General features: G+C 54.8%; 1 protein-coding gene across 9 annotated transcripts in view; it reads left to right on the forward strand.

Annotated features, from left to right (window-relative positions):
- The window catches only part of SMARCA4 (SWI/SNF related, matrix associated, actin dependent regulator of chromatin, subfamily a, member 4), a 90,287-nt gene that overhangs the window by 51,433 nt on the left and 17,894 nt on the right, over positions 1–20,960 (forward strand). For 6 of the 9 annotated variants that reach the window (XM_059887957.1, XM_024993899.2, XM_059887954.1 and 3 more), the window contains exons 20-30: positions 1,329–1,442; positions 2,008–2,115; positions 3,351–3,437; positions 4,445–4,491; positions 6,089–6,255; positions 9,064–9,227; positions 11,302–11,529; positions 11,832–11,930; positions 12,197–12,274; positions 12,915–13,133; positions 17,450–17,703. In XM_059887957.1, the coding sequence (XP_059743940.1) occupies positions 1,329–1,442; positions 2,008–2,115; positions 3,351–3,437; positions 4,445–4,491; positions 6,089–6,255; positions 9,064–9,227; positions 11,302–11,529; positions 11,832–11,930; positions 12,197–12,274; positions 12,915–13,133; positions 17,450–17,703 (1,565 nt within the window). 9 annotated transcript variants of the gene reach the window in all.

Raw genomic sequence — 20,960 nt, forward strand, 5'->3', positions numbered from 1 at the left:
GGGCGGGGCGGGGAGCCATGGTCTTTGGCCACAAGCAGCTCCAAGGACTGTCCGAGGTCACAGTCCTGACCCAGCCGGCTTCCCCAGGTGGTTGTGGATTGAGTGCCCACCGCAACCAGCCTGGCCACATACATGGCAACCCTGCCACCAGAGAAGGGAAGAGAAATCTCGGGATCCTTGGGGCTTCCTGACCCTGTGCCCCAGACACAGAGCGGGACATGACACAGCAGGGCCTGAGGTGTGAAGGTTGCAGCTGGAGGGCTTGAGGGGAATTTAATTCTCACACTGAGGGCAATGGGTGGCTCTGGTAGTTTCAGTGAAGAGAGTGGTCAGATCCTGCCCCTTTTGTTTTTAAAGAAAATAAAAAGCTGTGGGCTGTGGCTTGTATCTCTCACATCTGTCTGGCTGTGGGTGGAGTTGGTAGTCTGCTTGTGGGCCAGTTGTTTTCTGTTGAAGGAGCTTGACGGCCTGAGCCTTGTACTGAGGAGGTGGGCTCGACTGCAGGGTGGATGAAGAGCCCCCTCGCCCAGCAGCCACATCCAGCCCACTGGTCCCCAGTTAGGAGATTCTCTTCGGGTCTGGGACAGTTGGGACCACCATGCTCTTACAGGGGGACCTCTGCATCGTCCCTGGGGTCCCCCCTCCTTGGCACTGGCTGAGGCAGAAGCCCTCCTAGAGGAGAAACTGAGGCCCTTTCAAGGCTCTCATGATTAAAACAAGCCCCCTGTTTTCAGACTTCTAGGACTCCCACCCCAAGAGCAAGGGAACAAATGCCATGGTTTCACCTATTTTCAAGTTGAGTAAAAGCTTCACCCAAAGGGTCCTAAAGAAAAAAATTCAAATGTCATCTTATCATTCACTTAAAAAATGTTTTAATTCAAATTTTGGTCAGAGTAGCAGGCCCACAGGAGAGCAGCCTTTCTATCCGTCTCTCCCACGGAGGCTGAAATGAGAGGGTATTGGGGCTCCCGGTAGAGCACCCCCAGTTTGCACCATGCGCTCTGTGCATGTTACTCTGCAGTGCTGGCCAGGTTCCCTTTGGACATGTTCTCAGGATTCCAGACACATGAGTTTTTACTCTTGGGGAGGCCACTCAGTGTGATGCCGTGTTTCTTGGTGCCCTGGGAGCTTCGCTTCTGTGTCCCAGGACTTCCATGGAAAGTCTCAGGTCCCTGCAGTTTTCCACAGGAAGAGGGTGCCCCGCCAAGCTCTCGTAAAACATAGTGCCGCCTGGAAAGGGGGTGCAGGGCGACACCAGGTGGCCCTGCCCACGCGTCGCTGCTCCCCTGGAGGTAACACTTGGCTTGCATGTCTCGTTGTGGTGCCAGGTGGACCTGAACGAGGAGGAAACCATCCTCATCATCCGCCGTCTCCACAAAGTGCTGCGGCCCTTCCTGCTCCGGCGGCTCAAGAAGGAAGTGGAGGCTCAGTTGCCTGAAAAGGTGCTGTGTTTACTTTGAGTGGAGGGAGCCCTAATGCAGCATTCAGCATTGTGTGGGGGTCGCCCCAGGGTTGGGGTCCCAGTTGGGCAGCTCTCTGGAGTCCCCCAGCCTGGCCCTGTTTTGCTCAGCATTCAGGAGTCAGTCTCGCCTGGGGCTGGCTGCTCACCTGCACGGGTCTCTGAAAGCGCAAGGCAGGTGTGCTGGGGCCAGCTGAGTCCCACCTGCCGGCCGTAGCGGCCCCTCCCCCCTCCCTGAGGGGGCTTTGGGTCCCCGCCAGTCACCCCTCATGTCACTCTTGCTCTTTGATCATGGGCCGGCTGAGGGGAGGCCTTTGAAAGAAAGCTGTGTTGCCCCTCTGGCCCAGGAAGCCCCCACACTTCTAGCCCCCCGCATATACTGCAGCTCGGCTTCCCTCATGCCCTGGGTGTGGGGGCTTTTCACCATCACCCTCGTGTGCCGCGATCAGAGGCCAGGGCCCAGGATGCCCGAGAGGCTGGGAGGTCAGAGTCGGGCCCAGGCTGGGCTCTGGGGCCTGGGCTCGGCTGACGGCGGCGTGTGCCCACAGGTGGAGTACGTCATCAAGTGCGACATGTCGGCCCTGCAGCGCGTGCTCTATCGGCACATGCAGGCCAAGGGGGTACTGCTGACCGACGGCTCCGAGAAGGACAAGAAGGTTGGCCCGGGCCCCTGTCCCACCTGGGTATCCATGGCAGGCGGGTGGGTGGGCGGCCTGGGAGCAGCTGGGTGCGTGGGAACCAGCAGGCTTTCTCCTCCTGGGAGGTGATTTTTGTGACCAAGGCCCTATCTGGTTGTGATCCTGAGGGTATTGACCAGCCCTGGTTTAGATCATAGCTGGTGTGGTTCGGTCCAGTCTGTAAGGCTAAGGGAGCAGGGGCTGAGGGCCTGTTTTCAGGGGGGCCTGAGCCTCCCAGTCAGCAGTCTAGGGTCCTCTGTTGTGAAGTGCTGGCTCCTGTGGGCGCATCTGTTAGCAGTGAGGATCCAGCACGGACCATAGCAGTTAGAACATTCAGGCGTGTCCCATCTTCCCGACAAGCCACGGCCACTGGCTCCCTTTTCCTTGTCATTACGTGAGCTTGGGGTGATGTTCATTTATAATGGAGAGGAGTGGGGGCTAGGTGGGCTGCTACCTCCTGGGCCTCTCTGAGACCCCGGGCCTACCCTAACAATTCTCTTCCCACCAGGACTGAAATCATCCTTCCAGGTCCCTCATCTCTGTGCCTCGAGCTTGGCCCGGCCTCCCCATTTCCTCCTCCACATGTTTGGTTTGGGCTCTTTACCTGGGCTATTGTGGCAGCCCATTTCCTGGCTTACTTCTCTGCCCACGGCACCCACCCCCGCATCCTTCCTTCATCCCGAAGCCAGAGGTCTTCCACAGCCATCACGGCCCATCTGGCTGCAGGCCCCAGGGACTCTCTCCCAGTGCTCGCGCAGCTGGCCTTCTGAATCACACAGTGTTTGTGATCTGGCCTCAGCGCTTTGCCAGTCCCTTCTGTCTTGCTGGCCGGCCTGGCCCCTCCTCACTCTCTACCCTCCAGGGTGCCCAGGCGTCTCTGCTTCCCCCAGCGCTGGCTTTATGCTGGCTTCTGAGCCCCAAGAGGAGCCAGCTCCACAAGCCCTGCCTCCCCCTATGTCCTCCTTCCACACCCACCCCCACCCCACCCCAGACAAGACCAATCTGGGAGCCTCTTATGACTCAGCTGGTCAAGAATCCGCCTGCAACGTGGGAGACCTGGGTTTGATCGCTGGGTTGGGACGATCCTCTGGAGAAGGGAAAGGCTACCCACTCCAGTATTATGGCCTGGAGAATTCCATGGACTGTATAGCTCTTGGGGTCGCAAAGAGTCAGACACGACTGAGCGACTTTGACTTTCACTTGTGCCTCCTCAGGGCAAAGGTGGTACCAAGACCCTGATGAACACCATCATGCAGCTGAGGAAGATCTGTAACCACCCCTACATGTTCCAGCACATCGAGGTGAGGCCCAGGTGGGGGGCCTCAGCCCGCAGGAGGCCCTGCTTCCCCAGCAGAGCTGGGACACTTCTCTCTGCAGCTTTAAAGATGAAGAGTTTGTAATTAGGTGATGCGCGTACATTTGTCTTCTTATTGAGATTCTCTCTGCAAGTCCTTATTGTGAAGAATCCAAACAGTGTAGGGAAATACGAGAGAGGGGGACTCTCCTGGTGGCCCAACGGTTACGACTCCGCGCTTCCACTCCGGGGGCATGGGGTTGATTCTTGGTCAGGGTACTAAGGTCCTGCATGCCCTGTGGTGGCCAGAAAGAATACATAAAATTTTTTTTATAAAGGAAAGAGGAAAGAAGTATGTGAGAGAAATGAAAGTCCCACCTCGGATGACCACGAAGCCTTCCAGGCTGTTTTCTGGAATTGCTTCCCACCCAGGGTGGGAGTGGTCATGCCACCCCTGCTGGTTGGCTACTAGCCTTCCCCTCTCGGCAGTGTGTGGGGCCATCCCAGGTCAGCATGTGGAGAGCATGTCCCTCTTCATGACAGCTCCAGCCATGACCTTTCTGCGCCCCAGTACACTTGAGAATCTGGATTCTTGCTTCTGAAAAGCACACATAACGACTTCCCTGATGGTCCAGTGGTTAAGGCTCTGTGTTTTCACTGCAGGGGGTGCAGGTTCAGTTCCTGGTCTGGGAACTAAGATCACACATGCCACATGTTGAGACCAAAAAAATCAAATAAATTTAAGTGAAAAGCACACATATGTCTACACATTCTGACATAAAGTTTCAGGGTCATCGCACCCCTGACAGTTCCTTCTCGGTGCTCCAGAGATGATGTCAGGTGCCTTATGCGCACCTTTGGTGGTTAAGACCCTATGGGAAGGCATGTCGGTGGGGTAGAAAAGCTGTTGTCAGCACTTCTGTGTGGTCTTGGAGCTGCTGTGGGTGGGCTCGGAGGCATGGGGCCGGGACACCTGTTCCTGCCCCCACTGACCCACGTCTCATTCCGTTACAGGAGTCCTTTTCCGAGCACTTGGGGTTTACCGGCGGCATTGTCCAAGGGTGAGAATCTCCCTCACTTAACGGAGTGGATGGATGGTCCACTGTTTTCTCTCTGTGGTTGACTTTGTTTCCGTTGTCATAGTTGTCTGCTTTCAAAGGCAGTATATTCCTGGTAAAAAACTTAAAAACATAGACGAGCCCAAAGAAGAGAATGAAATTCTGCACTTTGAGGGACTTACATGGTGGTTTAGTGGTTAAAACTGTGCTCCAAATACGGAGGGCCTGTGTTCGATCGCTGTTCAGGAAGCTACATTGCACCTGCTACAATTAAAGATCTGCATGCTGCAGCTAAGACTCGCTGCTGCTACTGCTGCTGCTGCTAAGTCGTGTCAATTGTGTCTGACTCTGTGCGACCCCATAGATGGCAGCCCACCAGGCTCTGCTGTCCCTGGGATTCTCCAGGCAAGAACACTGGAGTGGGTTGCCATTTCCTTCTCCAATGCATGAAAGTGAAGTCGCTCAGTCGTGTCCAACTCTTCGCGACCCCATGGACTACATCCTACCAGGCTCCTCCGTCCATGGGATTTTCCAGGCAAGAGTACTGGAGTGGGTTACCATTACCTGCTCTGAGATCGGTGCAGCCAAATTAAAAAAAAAAAAAAAATCTGCAATTTGAGAGTTGACCAGACATGGCTTCCAGGTCCCACTCTTGCACTTCTGGGTTCTGTGACCCGTGACAGCTTCCCTCTGCCCTCTTGAGCCTAAACTCTGCCCACCAGGAGAGAGGCACTTTTTATACAGTGTGCCACCCAGCTTGCTGTGGGGGTGTTTTCCCCAGTATTGTTTATAAAGTGCAGCCCCAGCGTGGTTCAGCCTTAGCATTGGGCTCGGATATAGCCTCAAGGTTTCACTCTTAAAACATTCTCAGCGCTAAAGCCACCATCACTTCTCTGGGATAGTAAACTATTTCTTAGAGCGGGAACCCTGAATGAAAGAGCAAAGGTCCTTTTGTTGTGTCTTTTTTTTTGTATCAAGTTACATAATGGGGTCCCACAGACCTGGCCTTGAGTCCTGGCCCTGGCAGGTCAGCAGCCATGTCACAGTGCCCCCAGCCTCAGTTTCCATACCTGTAAACTGAGAATGAATGACCAAAGCCATGTGGCCCTCAGCCCTTCTTCTCACTCTTAGAAAGATCGTAGTTGCTCCATAATTCCACAGTCACCCTTGACCTGGGGGGCTTCCCTGGTGGATCAGATGGTAAAGAATCTGCCTGCAATGCAGGAGACTGGGGGTCGATCTCTGGTCAGGAAGATCCCCTGGAGAAAGAAATGGCAAGTATTCTTGCCTGGAGAATCCCAAGAACCGAGGAGCCTGGTGGGTTATAGTCCATGGGATCAGAAAGAGTTGGACATAACTGAGCGATTAACACTTTCACTTGACTTAGGGTGGCCTGAGTTTATTTTAGTTGGATTGGAATGGCTCTGCTGAAACTTTGGGGGCTGGGTAGTCTGCCAAGGGAGACATTCGTGTGCTCCTGGCCCTGGTGGCCAGCCCACCCAGGACTGGTCAGGTAGTGGGTGGGAACACGTTCTCTGCCTGCCTTCAGGGCCCTGTGGTTCACGTCCTGTGTGTCCTTCCCCGCCCCCACCCTCCCCAGGCTGGACCTGTACCGAGCCTCAGGGAAATTCGAGCTGCTCGATAGAATTCTTCCCAAACTCCGGGCCACCAACCACAAAGTGCTGCTGTTCTGTCAGATGACCTCCCTCATGACCATCATGGAAGACTATTTTGCATATCGTGGCTTTAAATACCTCAGGCTCGATGGTGAGTGTGGCCGGGGAGAGAGATGTGTTTGAAAGGGCCTTGTTATCCACTGCTGCCGAAGCTTCTGGAGGGTTTGCCCTCCCCTGTGAGGCAGGGCAAGGCCCAGAGACTCCAGGTGTAGTGTTGGGAGTGGACACAGTGGCATGCTCAGTGACGCAGGCCTGTGGGACTGGGAGGGGTCCTGGGAGTATTGTGCTGGTCTCCCGAACACAAGACTTAAAGTCCTTGCACATTAACGCTGGGTCCAGTGGCTAATGTGTATCCCATAGACTTAATTTTAGTGGGAAGTGACAGAAACTCATATCCTGTGGGCATAGGGAAGAAAGCCTTAATAGACTCACATAACTGAACTTTAAGGGTAAGGGGTAAGCTTGCTTCAGGCACAGCTGGATCCAGGTACCGAGATAGTGTTAGAGGAGCTTTTCTGGGGCTCTCGGCTCCTTTGTCCTCCATGTTGGCTTCATTGTCAGGCATCCCTTCCAGGCTTTTCTTCCACCCACAGAAATTGGGGTGTCCCCAACACTGAGCAGACACAGTGTCCCCAACAGAGAAGCAGCTTGTCTTTTCCCCCAGGGGTCTGGCGTGAGCTTTCATTCGACTGCTGTGAGCGACATGCCCCCATCTCCACTGCCCTGGTGGCTCTGGGGCTGAAATCAGACCTATCCATGCCGGAACCACAAGCACGGGGAGAAGCAGGAAAGGGCAGGATGGAGGGATCCAGATGTGGCAGGGGTGATGGGGCATGTCCAGTGGGAACCACGCTGGCCTGTGACCATCAGAAGCCTGGCTCCTGCCTTGTTGCCAGCATAAGGGAGTCCTGGGGAGATGGGGCTGAGCACAGTGGTGACGGTGTGCGGGACTCCTGATCTGACACGTGTCCGCTGCCCAGGACGGCCCTAGGGGGAGACCCCCGCTCTCCGTAAGACGGAGTGAGTGGGGCTCTCAAGAAGAACTGGACTTGGGGGACTTCCCTGGTGGTCCAGTGGCCACGACTTCACCTTACAATGCAGCGGGTGCAGGTTCAGTCCCTGGTCGGAAGCTAAGATTCCCGTGTGCCTTGGGACCCCCAAAACTAAACACAAAACAGAAGCAATACTGTAACGAATTCAGTAAGGACTTTTAAAAAACCAATTCACATCAAAAAATAGCATTTAACAAAAGAGAGACTTGAGACTCACTGGAGTAAATACAGTTAAGAGGCGCGGGGTAGACCACATTTCTGCAAGACGTTGTCTAAGCTCGGTACCAGCTGCATCCATCCATGGCTGGACACCCAAACCTCTGTGCCTCTGTGCCTCTGTTGTGTGTTTCTCAGTGCCTCTCGTGGTACTGTGGATTTTCAGACTGTTAACTTGTGATTGCTGGGTGGACCTGTCCTTTGAAATCGGCCCTCCCCACTCCTGCCCAGAACCTTTGCTGCATCTCCGTCTTGCCTTCTTTCAGCTGTTCTTAGAATTCCATCCAGGGTAGTAACCTTTACAAACATAGCTTTGGTCAGGTGCTCACGCGTCCTGAGGCTGAAAGCTGCATCCCTGCCAAGGCCTGTGTGGCCTCAGTGCGCTGGCCTCTGTTGGGTCTGAGCTTTACGATGGTGACACCGCCCCCTAGTGGACAGGCCGAGAGCATGTTCCCACCCACCCAAGTATCTGTCCACTTGCCCCCCAACCCCTTTTTCTCTCCATGACAAGAGTCCTCTGTGTAAGTGAGGACATCCGTTTGCTGGACCACGGTTTCATCTCTAGCATTTCATGTGGTCACTGCCACATGGGTGGAAACTCTGGGAAAGAAATTCCTGGTGGTCCAGTGGTTAGGACTCTGTGTTTCTACTGTGGAGGCATGGGCTCAATCCCTGGTCGGGGAACTAAGATCCCACAGGCCTCTCTGCCCCCAGCCCCCTAGAAGGAATGGCAAAGGGTTGGGGAGCTCAGTGACATGGGGAGCGGAGCCTTCTGCTGTCAGAGTGCTGAGAATTGAGGGTGCACCCAGGGGTACTGGAGCAGCCCCTTGACCTGGCCCTGTCCAGCCGTGCCTGAGGCCTTAGCCCCTCCTAGGAGCCAGGACAGCCCAGGCGCCATAGACCTTGGGCCTCTGTGCTGTTCGTCCTGATGTGTAGGCGAGTGGCTAAAGGAGCACCAAAAATGACACCTGGTTTCACCAGAGGCACCTCTGCTTTGAGTTGATGGGAGCCTGAGGAGCTTAGATGCCCCTCTGAGGATCACGCCCGGGGCCCTCACATTCGAGTCACTGTGGCTTCAGGAAGTGGGGAGCCATCCTGCCCACAGAGAGACGTATCCCCATTGTACAGTCGCATGTGCTTGCCTGTACAGACGGTTCCCTTTGTGAATGGAGAAAACCCACCACAGGGGCATGGAGGCAGGCTCCAGCCTCTGACCAGTCTGTCATTACCATAGCAGCACCGTGTGTCCACCCAGAGGCCCCTCACGGGTTCGGAGAGGCGCACTGAAACAGCGCAGCTGCAGCGTCTCCCACCACCCCGGAGAGGTGGTTACAGCAGTGCTCAGGGGTCAGCCTGTTGCCTGGGTGTCTGCGGGGTACCAGCCCTGCGCTGCAGTGCCTGCCTGTCTAGTGCCTGTGGCAGCCCCAGTTCACATGGTGGGGCTCATTTTCTTCTACTGGGGTGGGCAGACTGGTGGTCAGTGGTGTCACCTGGATCTGAGTTGCTCGTCAGTTACAGTCCACAGCCATTGGTTGGAAGGCGGCGGGCGTGGTCGCTGCTCCCAGATGCAGGTGTCCCTCTGTGTCTCCTCCCTCGGTCACCCTGCTAACACTGGTCTACCCACCCGGCAGGAACCACGAAAGCGGAGGACCGGGGGATGCTGCTGAAAACCTTCAACGAGCCCGGCTCCGAGTACTTCATCTTCCTGCTCAGCACCCGGGCCGGGGGCCTGGGTCTGAACCTCCAGTCGGCTGACACTGTGATCATTTTTGACAGTGACTGGAACCCCCACCAGGTAACAGCGCGCACCCCCCGGCAGTGACCATGCCCCTAGTGTGAGTGTCCGGCGGCCTCCTGACATTTTCCTAGAGCCCTGGCAGCGCCTGGAGAGAGGTGCAGAGGGCAGTTTCTCAAAAGCAAACTAATTCTTTGCTCTGATTATGAAAAAATACATGTTCTACTGTTATTTTAAAAAAATTTTCTGAAAATTCCCCAGCTGTCCAGTGGTTAGGACTCCACACTTCCATTCCTGACGGCCTGGGTTCGGTCCCTGGTCTGGGGACTGAGTTCTCACAAGCTGCGTGGCACCATCCAAAAGAAGGAGATAAAAAAAACAATCCTGGCATCCCATAGATGTGCAAGAAAATGGAAAATGGCCCCGTCCTATGGTCTGGTAGTAAGGGTCCCCGTTGGTCACGGGGTCCTTCCTGGCCATGTCCTGGCCTAGCCCTCATGCCGGGGCTCCTTTGTATGCTCTACGCACTGCCGCCCTGATGTCTTGTCCGCGCGCCTGCATGGGGCTCCATGCCCGTAGTTCTTTCAAAACGCAAATACCAGTAACTGAAAGTAACAAACGGAAGTGTGCATTTTTTCCCTTCCCTGCCACTCCCACTCTACTCTGAGCACATGCCAGCCTCTCCCTCTGTACACACAGATGCTCTGGCTTTGGCATGAACCTGGCATGTGCCAGCACGTGTCTCTTCCTGCCACCGGCTGGTGTGTTCACATTTCCGTGCAAGTGCACCAAGCCTCTGCCTAGCACATCCTCAGCAGCCAGCCTTTCTGGTATATGGCGGCCCCAGGCCTTTTAACTCAAACCCCAGTGGGCAGTTGTCCAGGTTTCCTGTTTCTCGGCCTGACCGCTGTCCTCTCATGGAGCCCTCTTGTCCCTCTCTCAGAGCACTGGCCAGGCCCAGGCTGAGCGAGAGGTGGGGTATCTCGGCCCACAGGCCTGTGCCCGTCATGTTCTTGTTGGTTCTGCCAAAGTGGCCTCCACCAGGCTGCCCTGCTCTCGATCCTGTTGATGGTATGAGTGAGCCCTTCCCCACGCCCAGTGACCCTGGTTATCAGCATGGGAACCATAGCCTGTATGCCAGCGAACGTCTGGGGTGGTCACTGCCATCAGCCTGGGTTGGAATGGTTCCCACCCGGACTCCCATGACTGGCCTGTTTGCTAGGAGGTGGTGGGGCTGTGCTTCCCCCATCAGCAGGCAGCTGGGGGAGAGGCCTCTGTGGAGCCCCTCCTCCCCACTGGGAGGCATTGGAGGTCATGAGACACACGGCAGGGGTAGGTGTATCATGAAGCGCCAGTCCTCCCTGCCGGGAATCACGCAGGCCGACCAGGAGGCCGAGCCGTGGGGCCAAGACACGCCTGTCCCACCAGGTGTGGCCTCTGCTGCCCTGTGGGGTGCAGATCTCTAGGTCAGCTCCACGCAGCCCCGGACCCAGGATTCCGTAGGCGCCCTCCTGGCTCTGCACTGGGCTCATGGGGTGACACAGATCGTGTTGGCACCACACCTCCCGCTCTACTGGCGTTTGCTCCACACTAGGCACTGGGTATCCGTTGCCCGTTGGCTCCTCATGCACACAGTATCCACGAGAGGGGCAGGTGTTAGCAGTGGCTCCCAAGGCTAGACTGGTGGGACCTGGGCCTGGGGTTGCCTGGCAAGGAAGCAGCAGGGCCCCCAGTCAAACCCGGCATCGACCTGGAGTGGTGTGCAGCTTCGGCGTCATTCTGTAAACAGTGCTGTTGCGTAATGCGGCCCCACCTAGGGGACCTAGTCGCACAGTGATGGGCCCCCATGCAACTGTGACGGGATCTGCTCAGGAATATAACCCCTCAGGCGGCCTTTTAAAACCACGCTTTCTTCCCTAGTATCTGCCAAGTTCCACTTAAGGTAGAAAGAGACGCTTTTGCAGGATCTCAGGGTGAAGTCCCCTTGGCACAGGCTCCAGGTCTCGTTCCTGAGTTTCCTGGCTGTGCAGCTGCTGGCCAGGCAAGTGCTTGTGTGTCTCCCAGCAGCATCCAGTGTCCCAACTCCCCTTTAACTGTCTGGGGCTGATGGCATCTCCCCCAATCCCGCCCCCAGGACCTGCAGGCACAAGACCGCGCCCACCGCATCGGGCAGCAGAATGAGGTGCGGGTGCTCCGCCTGTGCACGGTCAACAGCGTGGAGGAGAAGATCCTGGCCGCGGCCAAGTACAAGCTCAACGTGGACCAGAAGGTGATCCAGGCCGGCATGTTTGACCAGAAGTCCTCCAGCCACGAGCGGCGTGCCTTCCTGCAGGCCATCCTGGAGCACGAGGAGCAGGATGAGGTGAGCGCAGCACTGGCCCCGACCCCCTCCCTGGCGTGAGTGGTGGACGCATGAGCGGCTTTCGTTTTTGTTTTTTTTACCTTTTTTTGCACTTTTTCTTTTTCTTTTTTTGTTTTTTTTTTGCATCCCTTTGGAGTAAAGGGAGTGTGGGCTGAAAGGAAAGACGATGAGTATACTTGCTTTTTCTTTGAAGTGGTTTTTTTTTATTATTATTATTATTAAAAAAAAAAAAAAAAAACAACTGCTGGTGAAAGACGCCGGATTGATAGCCCTGGAGACTGAAGTCCTCTATCTATCCACAGAGCAGACACTGCAGCACGGGCAGCGGCAGTGCCAGCTTCGCCCACACTGCCCCTCCGCCAGCGGGCGTCAACCCCGACTCGGAGGAGCCACCTCTAAAGGTGAGCGGGGTAGTTCAGTCTCCACGCCCATTCAATCCTCGGCTTCTCGGCTGAGACGGCCAGCAGAGGGCCCTGACCCCACGGAGCGTGCGTGTGCGTGTGCGTGTGTGCCTCATCGCTGCCGCGTGGGTCCCCATCCACCGCAGCCGGACCAGGGACCGCCAGCTCCGCTCCCACGGACCGCCGCCGCTCGCCTCCGAGCCCGGCCGCCGCCGCCGCCCACCCCGGCCTCCCCGCAGCCGGACTAAACGTGTGACGTCTTGTAGGAAGAAGACGAGGTGCCTGACGATGAGACGGTGAACCAGATGATAGCCCGGCACGAGGAGGAGTTCGACCTGTTCATGGTGAGCGCCGCGGGCACTGGCTATCCCACCTGCACGGACCGTGGGCCGTGGGGCTCACATGCCCCTCCCTGCCGACACCCAGCAGACTGAGTGGTCTCTGACATCGGCGTCCCCAGACTACTGAAGCCGGGGGCAGCCCTTCGAGTGGGCTGCAGACAGCACCTAACTGACCCCTCTTTGTCCCGTGGTCTCCTAAGGTCTCCTAAGCGTGTCATAGGGATGGCAGGACACCCGGGCACACCCAGTCCTGCTGGTGCCTGTTGTCCTTGAGGCTCTCTCCCTTTCAGAGGGCATCATACTGTCCCGGGCCGAAGAGCTGAATCGGGCCTCGGTCTCGGATCTCCCTCGCCCTTCATGGGTGTGGAATCCAGGGCGTCCTTGGCCTCAGCGGGCCTGTGCCTCCCACTGAGGCTGTCCATGGAACCGCCATCCCATTTCAGCCCTGCTTCTGTCACCTCCACGTCCTTCCCAGTTCTCTCTGCCCCACAGCAGAGTCCCAGCCAGGGTCTGACCTGAGAGCTCAGCCAGTTTGGCCACCACAAAACCCAGCTACCATGTAACTGGGTCCCCAGGCAGGGCGCCCCGTGTGTGCCTGCCGGCTGTCCCTGCGCTAACGCTTCCTTGGCCCCACACCCCATAGCGCATGGACCTGGACCGCCGGCGTGAGGAGGCCCGCAATCCCAAGCGGAAGCCGCGGCTCATGGAGGAGGACGAGCTCCCCTCGTGGATAATCAAGGACGATGCCGAGGTGGAGCGGCTGACCTGTGAGGAGGAGGAGGAGAAGATGTTCGGCCGTGGCTCCCGTCACCGCAAGGAGGTGGACTACAGTGACTCGCTGACTGAGAAGCAGTGGCTCAAGGTACATGCTGGAGAGGGCCGTGAGAGGGGCTCAGGCAGCACAGGTTTGGCTGCCGGGTTAGGGGCCTTCATCCAAACCCTGGGCAGTGCCCTTTAGCCATTCTCAACACGAACGGCAGCAACCCTTCACACACGGCTCAGGTTCACTCAGTTCCTCCTGTTGAAACGGTGGCAGGCACACCTTTGAGGCTTCCGAGCTGCTCAGAATGCACTGCTGGATGGAGCTGGCCATTCGTGTGTCAGGTTAAAGAAAACTTGGTGACCTCGGCAGGGGGCTGGCCAGAGGACCCAGAGCTAGACTAGGGATGTCACAACTCCCTGTAAGATCATTGGGAGTGCTAATGGGGTCAGGTGCCCTGATCAGGGTGCATCATCCCTGGGAGCTGCAGGGAGGAGGGAGCCAGCACCCCGCCCGGCCCCCCGGAACCCCCCAGCCCCCAGCCCTCGGCTCCCAGGGCCCAGCACTGAGGTCAGCATCTGGGTTACCATGACACATCAGACCCCACCCCTACCCCAGAGCTCTGAGTGTAAAGGTGACGATTGAGAGTCCAACCCTCAAATTGTTGTCCCTGAAACAGTACTTGCAGAAGGCAGGTGGCGGCTTTTGGCTACGCCCTGCTGATTGTCACACCCTGGAATGAGCAGCTGCACCCCAGGCCTCTGATCACACACCCCGAGGTTCCTCTTGATTAACTGTGGTCGCGGCACTTCTGGGCTGTGAGGCCGGGTGGCCCTGATCCTCTCCTGAGACCTCAGAACACCCGAGATTTGCAAGCTCACCCACTGAGCTATGCACCAGAGGGAGCTGTTGAAGCATGCCAGGCAAGAAACCAGCAAAACTCAGATGAGGCAGCTGGGGTGTCCTGTCCCCAGCCCTCAGCTCAGGGCTCTGAGAGGCAGAACAGAACCTCTGACATTAGCCCAGCCATAGACCTACAGCTCCCGTGGGACCTCTGCCAGCCCTGCATTGCTAAGGCAGTGGGTGCCCTTGAAAAGGGCTTCCCAGGTGGCTCAGTGGTAAAGAATCCCTCTGCAATGCAGGCAACACAGGTTAGATTCCTAGGTCGGAAAGATCCCCTGGAGGAGGAGATGGTAACCCACTCCTGTATTCTTGCCTGGAAAATCCCATGGACAGAGGAGCCTGGAGGGCTGCAGTCCATGGGGTTGGAAAGCACTGGACGTGACTGAGCACACATGCACACCTTTTAAAAAAAAACTGCCCACTTGTGTATAATAATAATTTATGCACATTTCTTTCTCTGCATTTTTTGAGGAATAACTTACATACCACGGAATTCGCCCACTTAAGATGCACAATTGAGTGGTTTTGGTGTGTTCACAGAGTTGTGACACTGTCATCACAAGGGAAGTGAAGACCTTTCTCCTCTCAGAGAAACCCTTTCCTCTCCAGCTGTCTTCCCAGCCCATTAAATCCTCTGAATGGCTTTTTGTCAACAAAAATTTTGACTATTCAGGACATGGTCCATGTGTAAGATCATGGAATACATGATCCTTTGATGTCAGGCTTCTTTCACTTAGGAAAATGTTTTCCAGGTACATATAGATTCTCGCGCACATCAAGAGTTCGTTCTTTTTATGGCTGAAGGATAGACCATTATGTGGGTATACAGTACAACATTTGTGTATCTAGTCATCAGTGGGTAGACATCATTGGGGTTGTTTCTGTTTTTCGGCTGTTATGAATAATACACTGAGTATTTGTGTATACAAATATTGTGGACACATGTTTTGATTTCTCGGGTGGATGCCAAGGAGTGGATCATAGGGTCATTCTCTGTTTAACCTTTGAAGGGACAAAACCCTTTTCCGAAGCGGGTGAACCATTTTACACTCCTGCCAGCAGCACAGAGGGTTTCGGGTTCTCCACATCCTCACGGATGACTTGTTTTTTGGCTTTGGCTGTGCCAGGCGGCATGTAGGATCTTAGTTCCCTGCCTGGGGATCAAACCGGCACCCCTGCATTTGAAGCTCAGAGTCTTAACTGCCGGACTGCCAGGGAGGTCCTGTTTGCCTCTTTGATTCCAGCCATTCTAGTGGGTGTGCAGCGGTATCTGTGGTTTTGAACTGCATTTCCAGGGGGCTTGTGGTGTCAGGCCCCTTTTCATGTGCTCGTTGGCCATGTGTAGATCTTCTTTAAAAGCCTATTATCAGACATATAATTTGCAAATATTTCTTGTTCTGTGGGATGGTTTTTGTTTTTGTTTTTCACTATCTTGACGGTGTCCTCTGTAGCACAAAAATATAAATTCTGATGAAGTCAAATTTGTTTTTCTCTTTTAGTCTTGGTATCATGTCTAAGAGTCAGTCCCTTGCCAAATTGAAGGTCACAGAGATTTACCCCTGTGTTTTCTTTCAAGCCTTTTAGAGTGTCAGTTCTTACATTTAGGTCCATGATCCTTTCCGAATTAACTTTTGCCTATGGTATGGGGTCAAGGTCCAGATCCATGCTTTTGCACGTGGCCTCTGGTCATCCCAGCATGGTTGTTGGAAAGACTATTCTTTCCCCTTGGATAACATCCTTTTTTTTCAGTAGTTCATAGTCGGTAAAATTTGTGTTAATAAAAAAGAGATTTACCCAAAACAGCACTCCTCGGTCTTAGCTGTGGGTGTGAAATTGGCACCGCTTCTGTGGCAGCCACTGCGCCCTGTATGCACACAGGCCCTTCAGAACGTGCCTGCCTCTTTCCCCACTGTGCTGACCCACATGTCTTGGGTGTAGGACTGGAGGCTCCAGTATTGGATTCCAGAGCCTCCTGTAACAGTGATCTCAGATGCAGTGACTTTAACACAACAGGAATTCAACTTCTCACAGTTCCACAGGCTGAAAGTCTGAAATCTAGGCATCAGCAAGGCTGTGTTCTGTCTCCAGGCTCCTTCCTTGCCTCTTCCAGCTTGTGGTAGCCCCAGCATTCCTTGGCTTGTGGCCACGTCTCTCCCGTCTCTGCCTCCATCTTCACATGGATGTCCCCAGGGTCTCTCTGTATGCCCTTTTCTGTCTCCTAGAGTCTGGTCCACCCTAACAGAGGATGGTCTCATCTCAGTCCTTGAGTTATTATGTGTGCAAAGATCCTGTTATCCCGTAAGATGGCACTCTGAGGTTCCAGGTAGATACAGATTAGAGGGCACACGCTTCAGCCTTCTGCATGCCTGCCCCTGGGCCAGCCTACTCTCGGGCCCTCCTGCCTGCTCTATGCCCCTGTGCTATTCCTTTAGCCTGGGTACCTCCTCCAACCGCCCCCCAGCCCCCAGGTCTGCTGACGTGCCCCACCCCGGGGAGCACTTCCCACCCCCGACCAGGACACATCAGCTGCCGCACCCTCAGAGCACCACTCACCCTCCCCATGGCAGTCAGCACACTTGTCACCACGTTTGTGGGGGGTGTGACTGTCTCCCCTCCACAGGGGGCAGTGGTCAGTGCCTGGCCCCAGTGCCTGGCCCCTACCTGCCCACAGTTGCAGCAAGTCACTGAGATGAGGAGCCAGTGCCTCCCCTCCTTTTGGCTCCAGGCCCACCTCCCATTTCTGACTCCAGGCTCCCCTGGACACCTGGCTTCCTCTCACTGGGTGTTCAGATTAGTTACTACTTTGAGAATTCATCTTTGGGAACTATTTTAAAATGAGCATTCATATTCACGTCCTTCAACTCGGCAGTTTCACTTCCAGGAATCTATCTGAAAGACAGACAGATGTCTGGTCATGGCATTACTTAAAAACAGCCCACCCCCTCACCCCACCCTACCCTAAGTTGGAAAGAACCTAAATTGCCCAAGAACAGAGGTTCAATTAAGGCCTGCTGTGCGAGAAAACACTTAATAGACATTAAAAATTGTGCTGCAGAAAAACGAGAGGAAGTGTGTCTAGGACAACTTAGTGAGCAGAACGACAGGTCGAGGTGTGGTCTGGGCTCTATCCCACTGCCGCCTTGGTTGTGCAGACAGGTGGAGTGTGGTCCACCTGTGGGAACGTTCCTGATAACCATTGAACTGCACACCTGACAGTGTTTGAAGCACTTGATTCTGTGGGATGTGGGTCTTAGCACAATTGTTTAACAACATGGCAGGTCAGGGGCACAGTGTTGACCAGGTCACCTCCCAGTGGAGGGCTGACAGGCACCCACTCTTTGCGGCTCTGCACCATGAGACTGTGACTCTTCAACTTATCACAGATGCCGTATGTCCGTGAAGGACAGGGTTGGGGAGGCAGAGTTTTCCCCCCCTGGGCCCACGGGTCTGCACGCGGCCTCTGCTTGTCGACCTCGGTGCTGGCTGTCCTATTTTTACCACTATTGACCCTGAAGGCCATCGAGGAGGGCACGCTGGAGGAGATCGAAGAGGAGGTCCGGCAGAAGAAATCGTCACGGAAGCGCAAGCGAGACAGCGACGCCGGCCCCTCCACCCCGACCACCAGCACCCGCAGCCGCGATAAGGACGACGAGAGCAAGAAGCAGAAGAAGCGCGGCCGGCCACCTGCTGAGAAGCTCTCCCCTAACCCGCCCAACCTCACCAAGAAGATGAAGAAGATCGTGGATGCCGTGATCAAGTACAAGGACAGGTAAGTGGGGGCTCCGGGGGGGCCCTGTGAGCCCGCTGCCTCCAGGGCAGTCACTCCACAAGCTCTGATTGGTTCTCCGTCTCAAGAGTCTCTGACCTCATGGGACATGATGTTCACGTCCTGGAAGACGGGAGACAGTGTCAGCCGTGATGAGAGGGCAGGAAGGTGACCTTTGAGAGGAGCCCCAAGGAGGGCAGGTCTGGGGCCAGTGCTCCAGGAGGGGCCCCACTGTGGGGTGAGTGGAGGACAAGGGTGTCTGCTGTGATGGAGGCCGATCACGTGTTCAGTGGACCGTGGTGAGGAGGCTCCTGTGGCTGGAGCAGAGAGCCAGTGGGTCTCCTGTAGACACCTGCCCCTACGCTCGTGCCCTCTTCCCACCTGCTGTAGTCTCCCTGGGCCATCGCAGGTCAGCCGCTTGTTGAGAAGACATAGACCTGGGTCCCTGCCCTCAGAGAGATACCAAGTAGAAGACTGTGTGCTTTCTGCTTCAGTGAGGGTCCTGAGTGGATCAGGAGCTCTCCTTAAGAGAGGGGCTTTTCCTGGTGGTCAAGCAGTTAAGGCTCTGTGCTACCTTGCAGGGGACACGGGTTCAATCCCTGGTCAGGGAACTAAGATCCCACATGCTATGTAGTGTGGGCTAGGGAAAAAAAAAAAAAGGATAGAAAAGGCAGAAAAAGAAAACCATGGCTCTCTCACAGCCCTCCCAGGAGATGCGTGCGTGTTCTGCCCACCAGGGCAGGTTGTGTGCAGGTGCGCAGGGCAGCCAGGGTCGTCCTTCAGCCCCCCAGTGTCTGTTCCGCTTCCTGCTGCATCCGGGTCGATAAGGCTGTCCCCATGGCAGGAAGGCTTGAATTTATAGCAATGCTTAGCAGTTAGTCACAAGCAATGTGGGGGGAATTGATCTGTGGGAGGGAATAGTGTGAAGGTGTGAGCCCAGGGGGCATCCCTTGGAGACACTGTTAGTGTGAATTTTGGAGCGAGTAGTGACTGTTATAGAACCCAAATAAAGGATGCAATTTGTGCTAAGAATTTTCTGTCGTAAGAAGAGAAACAATGGATGAAGTGGAGAAGAGGCAGATTCAAGTTCAACTGCTGGGCCTAAAAATGTATAATCTGTGTCATTGTTGAGAACAAAATATCAAACTCATTTGGACACTTCACCTCTGAGGCAGATTCCACAAAGAAAAAGAAATGTAGAGCAGCAATTATTCAAAATATGCAGTGTACCAAAATCCAGTGAAAATGATAGACCCTGGTGTTTTCTTCCTAATAATATTCTTCCAAAAGAACCTTGTTAGAATCGAGAAAACAAAGACCCTTGGAGGTCAGTGGGGAAGGATGGGTTTTTCTGAACGTCATGCAGATTGCTAGCGTATCCAGACACAGAAGATGAACCTTGACCTCTCCCTTCCCTGCACACATGTATTAATTTTAAATGGATGATAGACAAATGTGATGTAAATGAGCTGTATTTCAGTAAAGGTTTTTTTTTTTTAATGTGAAAAGAGCAACTTGGGAGAAAATCTTCATGGCCTGGAAGGAGGCTAGACTTCTTCAGGAAGTCAGAAATGCCACTAGCAGTAGAAGACTCTTAAGTGAGACTTCACTAAAGTTAAAAACGTCTGTGCATCAGAAGACACCCTCTTAACAGATGGGGAAAGTTGTTACAGACTGGGAAAGGAAAATCAGATTTTAAACAGGCGTAAAGGGACTTCCATGATGGTCTGTGGTTAAGACCTTGTGCTCGCTCCCAATGCAGGGAGCACAGGTATGATCCCAGGTGGGGAAACTGTAAGATTCTATGTGCCATATGGAGTGACCTTAAATAAAAATAAAATGGGCAGGGACTTCCTGGTGGTCCAGTGGTCAAGAATCTGCCTGCCAGTGCACGGGACGTGGGTTGGATCCCTGGTCCGGTAAGATGTCACCTGCCACGGAGTGGCTAAGCCGGCGTGGCCCAGCTGCCAGTCCTACACTGTCGAGCCTGCGCTCTGCAACGAGAGGCCACCACAGTGAGAAGCCTAAGCACCCCAACTGGAGAGTGGAGGAAGCCCGTGCATAGCACTGAAGACCCAGCACAGCCAGAGGTTTGAAAATAAACAAAACGGGCAAAAGGCGTGAACAGACACCTTCCAGAAGAGGATGGCTTGATGACCAGTCAGCATATGAAAAGGTGTTCTGATCACTGCACAAACGTCATGACCACAAGGAAACGTACGAGTGGATGGGAGTGATGTGCCCCCTCATGTGCCCCAGAACGTGGAGCTCCAGGACCTCACACGCTGCCCATGGGCGCACCGGGCTCTGGGCATTGTCTCCCAGAGCTGGACACACTGACTGCACTTCTGACGTGGCCACTCCAGTCCTAGTGCTGAGCGCACACGCCCACCAGAAGACACGCACAGGTGCGTCCACGGCAGCTCTGATCACAGCTGCCCTAAAGGAAACAGCCCAGCGTCCATCCCCGGGAGAACATGTCCACGGTGGCCCAATGGAGAGCAGAATTCAGCCAAGCACAGAAACAGCCAGCGTCGGCTCCCTGGAAGAATCTTACAGATGCTTTGTTGAGGGAGAGAAGCCAAACACTGACAAGTACACGTTCTGCGCTTCCAGTTACAGGAAGTTCAGAGGCTGATCACTGGTGATGGGTGTGGATCAGTGCTTACTTCCGGTGGGGGGACTTGACAGAGAAGAGGCACTAGGCCCTCTGGGACTTTGGAATCTGGGTCTGCACTTGAAAACCTTTACTAGGGGTACACCTCAGATGTATATACTTCCCCATAGCAGGTTACATCTCGGTTACAAAAAAAACCACAGGGCTTCCCTGGTGGTCCACTGGCTAAGAGGACCAGTGCGGGGGGCCCGGGTTCCACGCCTGCTCAGAGAACTAGGTCCCACATGCGGCAGCTAAGAGTTCACGTTGCACAACTAAAGACCCCGCCTGGCGCAACGAAGACCTGGTGCAGCCAAGCAAATCAGTAAATAGACACTTGGAACCAGCATCTTACTGACAAGACCCTGGATATGTTCAAACCAAAGACAAGATATGTCAGCTGTCAGCCCACCTGCTGTCATCCTGTGACTTAGAGAAAAATCCATCTGAGCATCGTGTTTCGCCATCGGGACACAAGAGAAAGTGGCTCCCCCAGCTGCTGGGAACCGCCATTCTCCTGGCCTGTGTGAAATGGGTGGTAAATTGGTCTGGCATGGTGCAGGGAACCCTCGTCAAGACTAGTCTTTAGAACACAGAGATCCTG

The sequence above is a fragment of the Bos taurus genome, chromosome 7 (genome assembly GCF_002263795.3).
Source record: "Bos taurus isolate L1 Dominette 01449 registration number 42190680 breed Hereford chromosome 7, ARS-UCD2.0, whole genome shotgun sequence".
Taxonomy (NCBI): domain Eukaryota; kingdom Metazoa; phylum Chordata; class Mammalia; order Artiodactyla; family Bovidae; genus Bos; species Bos taurus.